At 38.3% G+C, this 10,226-nt stretch overlaps 1 protein-coding gene across 2 annotated transcripts; it reads left to right on the forward strand.

The window, feature by feature from the left end:
- The first annotated feature begins 1,934 nt into the window (after nucleotides 1-1,934).
- zbtb35 (zinc finger and BTB domain containing 35) lies at nucleotides 1,935-9,740 on the forward strand. 2 transcript variants are annotated; one of them, XM_088993859.1, is made up of 9 exons: nucleotides 1,935-2,071; nucleotides 3,707-3,842; nucleotides 3,999-4,100; nucleotides 4,230-4,374; nucleotides 5,266-5,374; nucleotides 6,287-6,472; nucleotides 6,570-6,945; nucleotides 7,029-7,159; nucleotides 8,914-9,740. In XM_088993859.1, exons 2-9 carry the CDS (start codon nucleotides 3,725-3,727, stop codon nucleotides 9,439-9,441), a joined length of 1,695 nt encoding a protein of 564 aa, XP_088849985.1. In that variant the 5' UTR covers nucleotides 1,935-2,071; nucleotides 3,707-3,724; the 3' UTR covers nucleotides 9,442-9,740. The 2 variants fall into 2 exon arrangements, with proteins under 2 accessions (XP_088849985.1, XP_088849986.1); XM_088993860.1 differs by lacking the exon at nucleotides 1,935-2,071 and adding an exon at nucleotides 2,114-2,311.
- Nucleotides 9,741-10,226: the final 486 nt, after the last annotated feature.

A 10,226-nucleotide genomic window follows, 5' to 3' on the forward strand; every position in this document is an offset into this window, starting at 1 on the left:
CTGCAAGCTGCTTTTCGTTAATCCAAATCAAAAGTAGTTTTTCAACCTCTTCTATTGTAAAGTTTGATAAAGTTTTATATTTTTGTTTATTATATTTGGAAAACTTTTTTCATTCATTGATTGTGCACCTTATAGTGCGGTCGGTACGCCTTATACATCAAAAGGTTTTAAAAATACCGTACACAGTTCCTTGGGGTGTGCCTTATACTCCGGTGCGCCTTATATACCAGAACATATGACATATAAATGGATTTATTTAGACAAAAACGTTTGATCTTAAAAGCATTAAAATACCAAAAACGTAATTTTTTTCGTTGTCATAAATGGGCTCAAAGTCTGAGCTGACATGTTAAGTGCATGCAGAGGCAGGCTACGATGAAGTAATGGAAGGGGGTGGAGGCTTAACTGCAGTCAAATATAAGAACTGTGTTCGACCCTTTTTTTACAGCAGAAGCGATAAACGAAGACATCAGCAAGTGAAAGTAGACATTGCGCTAAACCTTGACGATGACGTGCGGACAATATGGCGTCTTGCTTCTGACTTTTCTAACTACAGTGGTTGACTTGTGAAATTCTACAGCATCATTATTTTATTTTATTTTTTTAAGCCATTGCTGGATTAGATGTTCCAGAGAATTCATTTATTCCAAGCTGGGAGTCATTATGAAGCCTCGTGAATTTTACCAAAGTATTGCGTATCACTCAAGTTGACCCAGTGTAACTGATTAGAAGGTGAACGAGGACACTTGGTGTAAAATTATGCAACTTTCCTGCACAGACAATCAAAGTTCTTGTCTGAGTTTATTTGGATCATAAAAGAGATTAGTCCAATGAGAATAAAAGAGACAGCAGTGCATGACATGATCCAAGCTTTCCATGCCAGAACAAGATAACTCCTGAATTTGAATGTCACTCATTGACAAAGGTTGGCATCGCACAGGCCACATTGACCAAACAAGCATCACATTCAGCACATCTGTGGCCATTTGTTCGACGTCAGTGCTTTCTCATACCTTGAAAAAAGCCCCTCTGCTCATCAGAGACACCGGCCTTTGGTTTAAAGCAGGGGTCTCAAACACAATTTACCCGGGGGCCGCTGGAGGCAGAGTCTGGGTGAGGCTGGGCCGCATCAGGATTTCCACAAGAAAATCACAGATAAAACATTCCAATGTTCTCAAAATCTTTATTTTTAACACACAAAAAATTAATTAAATGGAAAAATGAATAACAAATAAATTAACCAGTAATAAATAAATAAAATAATTATAATGATCATAAGGCAGATACAGAGGACTGAAAAAAACTCATTATAACTAATTATTTTAATAAAGTTTCAAATGTCTGTATTCACAGTTCTTTAACCTTTAACTTTCTTAACAAAGAAAATATTGAACATGAACTAAACATGGCTTCTTTTGCCTTCTTGTTCAGCTCCACACACAAGTTTTATTCATATCAATCATGCGGGCCGCACTAACATTAATCTTTCGTCAAAAAAAAAGTATTAGAATGTCATGTTGTTATGTGTAATATGTGACTATGAGAAATAATAGAAATATAGCAACTTTCAAAATTATCAAGAATCTCAACAACTGTACACCTTAAAAACCTTTAATATCATTTACATGTGGAAGCTGATTACAACCATAGGATATCCAATAATAAGCTGAATAGGCAACAGATAATGTTAGAATATGAAAGTGTTTTCATTGAAACATTTCTCTCTGCTGCCCTTAACAGACTACTGGAGATTAGCAGATTTAAAAAATGGAAGAACTGGTTAATGTTTTACGCTCAACACGGTTTGTTGGTTTAAAAACTAAGCAGTCAGCAAATTAACGGTGGGTCAAATCTAGCATCTCGATTTGATTCATTCAAGGTAAACAATACAAAGTTGTCGCCAAGCAACGAGGCGTCCTTTAAGGCCGCAAATGCTTCTGGGAATCGGAGGCCTTTGCGTCCAACGACCGCCCTTTTTGGAGCAAGGGAGACAAGCATAGCCAGCGCTACATGCGTCGAAGGAATGATCACCGACAAAGAATTCTCTAAAGCACCATAAACGACCCCCGAGGTATGCTTAACGATGCGTTTCGTCGCGTGTTGTGATCTGTGGCGGTCGGAATCGGAATGTGTGTCCGGGAAAAAGTGCATTTTAATGCGCGGTTTGATGACGTAATGCTGATTGTCAAACGCAAAATGTCGAGCATGCTAAGGGGCCTGTGCATGTTATCCTGAATACTTAGCTGGTGCACGATGGTTATTTTGACCATGGGCAGTTACGGGGATGATGGCATAAACGAGTTGCACACAGGTGAGTCCATTTGGATGATCTTATTATGGAAAGTTACTTGGATGTTGTTTTGTATTCGGCCGCGCTAACGTGAAAGTGCTGTCATACTAGCACGGTGGTATTAAATATGTCGCGCCATAATTAAATCCTTCTTGTCTCTTGACAGCCAAGACACACAGGTTTTAAATAGTCTAGTTTTAAGTTTAATCCGATATTTTTTAACCCCTGTGGAAACAACACTTTCCTGATTTACGACCAGGGTCTCGTTTGTTTGTATACCATTCCACTTAACCGTATTTCTTATCGCGGGACAGTATATAAATACTACGCATATTCTGGTAGGTGACCTAAACAGGTGGTAAATGTAGTCGCGCGATTTAAAAATCATACAAATAATTATACACACAATAATTTCCCTCTTATTAACGTTTATATGCTCACTGCTTTTCCCAATGTTGTTTTGGTTACTGCTCCCTTTCTTTACATCTTTAAGTCCCCTGATCTAAATAAATCATTTTGGATCGCCGCCGTGATGGATTTTAACTGTGTCTGTTTTTCTACGTCGTATCTTGATCCACAGTTGGAAAAATAGATGCCCATTGTGACAACGTTCACATATCAATTTTCAAATGAAAGTACAGTAGAAATAATAACATCTTATACAAAAAATAAATACAGTGAGACCTCAACTTACGAACTTAATTGATTCCCAGACAGAGTGTGTAAGATGAAAAGTGTGTATCTATAAAAAAAAAAATACCCATAGGAAACCATTAAAATGGGAATAATCCGTTCCTGGGTTTCCATAAAATATACTTTTCAACTAAATAAGCCTTACAACTACACACAACATACCTTATTCTATGTATAATAAATGTGTTATTGTATTATAATGAAAGAAATACACTGCATTGTATCATAAAGTCACTTTATTTACATTTTTGATGGCTTGATGGAATGGCGTTGGAGGTCAAAGGGAATTGCTGTTTGGAAAGAGAGGCGCATTACATGAGTACTGTAATTAAAGAAATAAACTGGGCTGTAAAATAAAGTTTTATTTACCTTTTTGATGGTTGTTGATGGCTTATGGAAGGAGAGTCACCTTCCATAGGGACTGTTGTTAACTTAACCTCTGGTGCTGTTCGGTCGTGTGCTTCCGCCGAAGATCACTCCGCCAGCCGTGGTGGGTGTGTATTATGAAAATAGTGCTTATTATAAGGTTTAATTTTCATAAATTTGACATTTGTAAGACGAAAAGTTTGTAAGATAAGGTGTTTGTAAGTTGAGGTCTCACTGTACTCCATTGTGCAAGTCAAGTAGGACTGTTACACATTGAGATCCTGTCTATAGATATTCCAATTTAGGTGATTTTTTTTTAATTTTCCTACATGAATGTGTTTATTTTTTTCCTAATAGGAAAGAATTTGGTGAATAATGGCGGCTGAAGTCATCAGTGGCAGTGAGTTCCCTGCTCACTATAAAGTCATGATGGACAAACTGAATGAACAGCGACAATTGGATCAGTTCACAGATATCACTTTGATTGTAGATGGTGGGTGAATCATGGATACATCCTTTGTGGTTGAAATTTCATTGCAGGCCCAAGTGGTCAACAATGATTTCCATATGACTTAAAATAAATAACTGTGTCATGCAAGTCTTAAAGTTTGTGCTGCTGCAATGTCCTAAACAAGTGTCTTTCCTTTAGGGCACCAGTTTCGTGCACATAAGGCGGTGTTGGCAGCCTGCAGTCAATTTTTTCACAATTTTTTCCAAGATTTTACACAGGAACCGCTGGTGGAGATCGAAGGTTCGCTTTTTGATACTTTGCAAATATCGCTTGTGTCTATTTGTTGTAAATCTTTTTAATCTGATGGGAAATATGAAAATAAAATTCTTAAAAATGAACGACCACTGTCAAGTTCTTGTTCTTTTTCAGGAGTGAGTAACATGGCATTCAGGCAACTGATGGAGTTCACGTACACGGCCACGTTAGCCGTAGCGTGTAAAGAAGAAGCCTTTGACGTCTGGAAGGCTGCGGAATACCTCCAGATGCAGGAAGCCATAAAGGCTCTCGCAAACAAGTGAGACTTGATGAACTAATTCATTCACTCATCTATTTATTTATTTTAAAAAATCAGTATCAGTAATGATTTCTATATGTATTTTTTGGTCATGGTAAAAACATTTTTACCATTTATTTATTTTTAAGAATATCGCTAAACATTTCAGGATTTTTTTTCCTTTTGATTCTTAATCTACATTTTTTCACAATAATGAAACTAATAATTACATATTCAATGTATTTCTTCATATTTCTGAATTAAGGGTTAGGTTCAGCAACAGATAACACCCCTGAAGCGCCATAGTTATAAATTACAAGTGCAGCTCTTAGTCCCCCTACCCCAAATTTGTTTGAAAAGGGTAAAAAAAAAATCAACATCAAAAATACATTTAGGGATATACAAAGCCATCTGTGATGATTAATAATGGACATATTCAAGATTATTTGGATTTTTTTAAACTCATTCATTGCCACACCATTGCCAGGGATTTTGTCATTGTCACTTGAATTCTAGGACGCACGAAATATTGAGTTTTGGGACTACATAAACATTCAATGCAGCGTAAGAAATGTTAGAATCTTTTTTTTCCTCAGGAAAAAAGAGTTAATTCCTAAATTATATCGGTCTGGAGTTATATGAGCTTGAAATGAGGGCGGCTGTCCAAAATACAATGCAATAATACATAGATATTGGTTTATACAACGCTTCATAGATATTGGTTTGTACAGCGCTCATTTTATTCGGCCCGCGAAATCAAACGTGAAATTTCATGGTGTTGGAACCAAACTTTGAAATTGTCGTATGTAAACTATAATAACTGTCATTATTTCTGACTTCAAATTTGAAAACCAGTGATTCGTTAACTTTGTTGTTGAGTTCACAAGATCAAACGAGCTTGTTTTCTTGCAGGATAAATGACAATTCTTCAGTCATGCCAAAGAGCAACAACAAAAAGAGGAAGATTGCAGAGACATCTTGTGTCATCACAGAAGCCCTACCCACGGTGGAAGGGGAACCGGTTCGTGTCCTTTAATTGTCAAGAGTTACAGTGATACATTGGCTTACGAACTTAATTGGTTCCCAGACAGAGTGTGTAAGGCGAAAAGTGTGTATCCCAAAAATGTATTTCCCATAGGAAACCATTAAAATGAGAATAATCCTTTCCCTGGTCCCCATAAAACATAATTTTCTACTTTCTAATTTTCTTAGCCTTAAAACTACACAAAATATACCTTATTTTATGTATAATAAATGTGTTATGGTATTATAATTAAAGAAAAAAACACTACTATATAATAATGTCGTTTTATTTACCTTTGTGATGGGCGTTGATGACTTGCTGGAATGGAGTGGCCGGTTTCATCAGCATTGAACACTTGATGAGGAACATGGCCTTCTTCTTTCACCATCTTGAGGAATGATCCCTTGGAGGTGTTTTCTCTGCGATAATTTTACCTTTTTCCTCATCAATTGTGTTCTGTTTAGCTGGTTTGATAGCTTTTTTAATCAAGTGTACAGATGGCTTGTGCGAATTGTTTGTGTAGCCTGATTGATGGGATATTTTAACCTTGCAGTCTACACTCTGTTGAAACTCTCACTGTCGTCTGCCTGTCTCTTTAATGTTTAACCACCTCTCCTCACTGCTGCATTCTTGACTAATCACGTGGCTTTAACCGAAGACTGGGGGCGGGGAATAGAGGACAAAAACAGTTGGCTGCCATTTTGACACATCATTCATTGAGGCAGCTCCGTGCACAAAAAAAGTTCGTATGCCAAGGTAAAATTGTCATAAATTTAACGTTCGCGAACCGAAAAGTTCGTAAGCCAAGCTGGTTCGTAAACCGAGGTATCACTGTACCACTTTTTGTGCAATTAATTTCTAAACGCTGAAATGGTATGAAGTTGGTTAACAAGATGTATGTTGTCGCAGGTGGAGATCGAGATGCTAGCTGACGGTGCCATCGAGGTGGAGGACTCGGGGCTGGAGGAGGTGGTGGACGCCGCAAAAAACGCCCAATCAAACGACTCCGCGTTGGCTCTGCTTGCAGACATCACCAGCAAGTATCAGCAGGGGGAACCTTCACTCCAGGTCATTAAGAAGGGAGACATCGAAGAGGTGCGTTGAGCTTCATTTTGTCCAGCAGCGATGTCGTCATTTCCGCTATAATGATCATTGTGATCATTATGAAGATGCTTTGTTGATATTGGTACAGGAAGTCCTCTATCAGGAAGAAACGGTGACAGCCTCCAAGGTACTGGAGAATGTGGAAGTGGTGGAAGTCCAAATTTCTCAAGTGGACAACGCGTTCCGGTGTAGCAAATGCAACCGAACCTTCAAGTTGTACTACCACCTCAAGCAGCACATGAAAACGCACCTCGGTCTGCTGAAGAAGCCGCATGTGTGCAGCCATTGCGGCAAAGCGTACACGCGAGAGGGCGCCTTGAATCAGCACCTGACCTCCTTCCATTTTGATGCGGAGGAGCAGGCTCAGAACCAAAAAACCCCAAAGAGAGTTCATGTTTGCGAGTACTGTAAGAAGCATTTTGACCACGTTGGACACTTTAAGGAGCATCTACGAAAGCATACGGGTGAGGCAGAAATGGGTTGTCAATAATGTTGACGTTTCGTGACTTTGTGTTACATTGCTTGCTTTTCTGCGTGGAATCTGTAGGTGAAAAACCGTACGAATGTCCTGACTGTCATGAACGCTTTGCGAGGAACAGCACGCTGAAGTGTCATATGGCGGCCTGTCAAAACGGAGCTGGAGCCAAGAAAGGACGCAAGAAACTCTATGAATGCCAGGTACTACCCCACATTGAGATCCCACATAAGTGAAGATGGAGCCTTAGATTTGTTGCATTGTTACTTATAATAATAATAATAATAATAATCATCATCATATCATAAGCATAATAATAATAATACTAATAACAATAATAATAATAATAATTAATAATAATACATTATATTTGAAGCGTCTTTCAAAGCTCTCGAGGACACTTTAGTCACAGACAAGCATAGGTACTATAATAAATAAAATACAATCACAAATAGAATGCAATAAATAAAATACAATTATAATTATATATCAATTTGCATAGGTACTATAATAAATAAAATACAATCACAAATAAAATGCAATAAATAAAATACAATTAGAAATAGAAACAAGAGAGAGATACACAGAAAAGGCAATTTTAAATAGGTGGGTTTTGAGATGGGACTTGAAGGTGGGAAGAAAATCGATGTTACAAATGTTGGGAGGAAGTGAGTTCAAATAACACGGCCAAACAAATCTTGTACATTTATTTATTTGTTTATTTATTAGTAAAAATCTGTATCACAAAATATTTTTACATTTTTCTTGGTCATGGTAAAAACATTTTTTAACTTTTGTTTATTTATTTTTTTAAATCAATCTCACTAAACTTTTCAGGATTTTTTTTTCCCTTTTGATTCTTAATCTGCGTTTTTTCATAATTATGACAATATCATAATTAAATATGGAATATATTTAGCCATTTTTCTAAATTAAGGGTTAGGTTCAGCAGCAAATAACCCCCTGAAGCGTCATAGTTATAAATTACAAGTGCAGCTCTTTGTCTGCCCTCCCCCTAATGTGTTTGAAAAGGTTAAAAAAAATTGAAATCAACATTAATACATTTAGGGATACATAAAGCTGTCTCTAACGATTATAAATGGACATATTCAAGCTTATTTTGATTTTTTTTAACTGATTCACTGTCAAACTGTGTGCAAAAATGTGTCCACTCCAGTGCCAGGATTTTTCTTATTTTCGCTCAAATTGCAGCACCCAGAGAACATTGAGTTTTAGACTCTTCTTTCATCAAATAAAAAGTTAATTCCTAAGTTATAGGGGTCTGGAGTTATCTGAGTGTGAAATGGGGGTGGCTGTTCATAATACATTACAGATTGATTTATAAAGCGCTTTAAGAACAGTTGAAGCTGTAACATGGCACTCCATGTCCTGTTTTTAAATTCCAGAATAAATTTGGAAATGTCAATGAATGGTTTGGTTGATTGCACATAGTATTTCAGGTACCCTTCTTTTCAAAATAAAATGTCAACATGGTGCAAATCAATGCAATTGCATCAGTCAGGGATCCCAGACGTCCGCTGTTTAGTGGAATTCTGCTATTTGTTTTCCACCCAAGTGATATTTTCTACTTTCACTTAAAAGTTCTTTTAGTTCCATATACAAGCGCGAGAATATTGGTTTTGAAGGGTGATAAGATGATCCGAATGCAAAATGTACTTGAGTCGGCATGCTCTCTAGCTTGAATAAGACCTGATGGGGGATGACCAAAGTTGGTTAAAAACCTCGAAAACATGTTAAATGGTATTTGTATCATTATGTAAATACATATGTCAATATTTCATTTTCCTCTATTTTAATTTCCCTTGGCTGGAATCCCTGATCAGTGCCACCTTTAGAAACACAAACAAAAGTTGATGAGGTAGTGTTTTTCACAAATTGTTTGTAAGAATTAACCTAATATGCAGTTTCCGTGTACCCTGTTGTCCCTGTTCACTAGGTATGCAGCAGTGTGTTCAACAGCTGGGACCAATTCAAAGATCATCTCGTGAGCCACACGGGAGATAAGCCCAACCACTGCACCATGTGTGACTTGTGGTTCACGGACCCCCAAGAGCTTAAGGCGCACCTCAAAGATGTTCACTCCATCGAGGATGAAAAGTCAATGGACGAACTGGCCATCACCGACGACACGGCGACGGCGGCGCTCACCATCACCACGCAGACCATCGGGGCTACGGAAACCGTGCTGCTGGAAGATGGCATCCAGGTAGAAAACATCACGGTGAACCCGATCGAAGTGATGGAAATGGAGGAGACGGCCACGATGGTGGTGGAGGACGGAGGCGTGGCCGACATGTGCGAGGAAGATGTGGAGAGACTGAAACAGGCCGGCGTCCGGATCCAGATGGTGCGCGTGTCCTCCAACGAAATGGACGAGCAGCAGGAGGCCCACCCTCAGGTGGAAGTTGAGTTGGAGGAAGAGATGATGAACATGGAGGAAACCGTACAAGCTGTGGTCGTATGAAAGCATGAGTTGAACAACGCATGAAGGATGATGAATTCCAATTTCCCATTTTTTTTTTAGCGATCGTGTTCTTACCCCTCGAACTCTGACAACTGGCCTATTGTTGATTCGCCCTGTTGTATTTATTTAAAAGCTGGCATCTTATCACAATTGGAGCTTTGAGTGATATTCATTTTCAGCTTTTTTTTCCTAACCTGGTAAAAAGATTTTGCTTTACATCTTAGTATTTCTCAGTGATTATGCTGCAGTTTTTTTCAAGCTATAACAAACATTTTTTTTGTAGAAATAAAACTGATATACTCAAATTCATAAGAGTTTCTTTCCCACACTTTTGACATACAACCAAACAAAATTGTCATACGAACTTTTTTGGGGATACACACAGCGCTGCCTCAATGAGTGATGTGTCGTTCGCAAATGAGCCCGTTCTTCTAACAACAAAATGGCAGCCGACTGCTTTTATTCCTCTATTCCCCGCGCCCAGTCTTCGGTTAAAGCCACGTGATTGGTCAAGAACGCAGCAGTGTGGGGGGGGGTGGGGTTTACAGATAGAGAGAGTGAAGCCGTTCTCCAAAAACAAAATGGCTGCCAACTTTTTTTTTTTTCCTCTATTCCCCGCCCCCAGTCTTTGGTTAAAGCTACGTGCTTGGTCAAGAACGCAGCAGTGAGGTGGTTTAAACATTAAAGAGACAGGCAGACGACAGTGAGAGATTTTCAACTTTGAACTTTAAAATATCCCATCAATCAGGCTCCACAAACAACCCACACAAGCCATCGGTATACTT

Source organism: Hippocampus bargibanti, linkage group LG04 (genome assembly GCF_051943395.1).
Source record: "Hippocampus bargibanti isolate YZ-2025 linkage group LG04, ASM5194339v1, whole genome shotgun sequence".
Classification (NCBI taxonomy): Eukaryota; Metazoa; Chordata; class Actinopteri; order Syngnathiformes; family Syngnathidae; genus Hippocampus; species Hippocampus bargibanti.

Excerpts from the sequence above, each read along its gene's own strand:
- zbtb35 (XM_088993859.1), top strand. The coding sequence starts at position 3,725 with ATGGCGGCTGAAGTCATCAGTGGCAGTGAGTTCCCTGCTCACTATAAA. Across the intron at positions 4,101-4,229 it reads ACCGCTGGTGGAGATCGAAG|GAGTGAGTAACATGGCATTC; the intron begins GTTCGCTTTTTG and ends GTTCTTTTTCAG. Across the intron at positions 7,160-8,913 it reads AGAAACTCTATGAATGCCAG|GTATGCAGCAGTGTGTTCAA; the intron begins GTACTACCCCAC and ends CCTGTTCACTAG.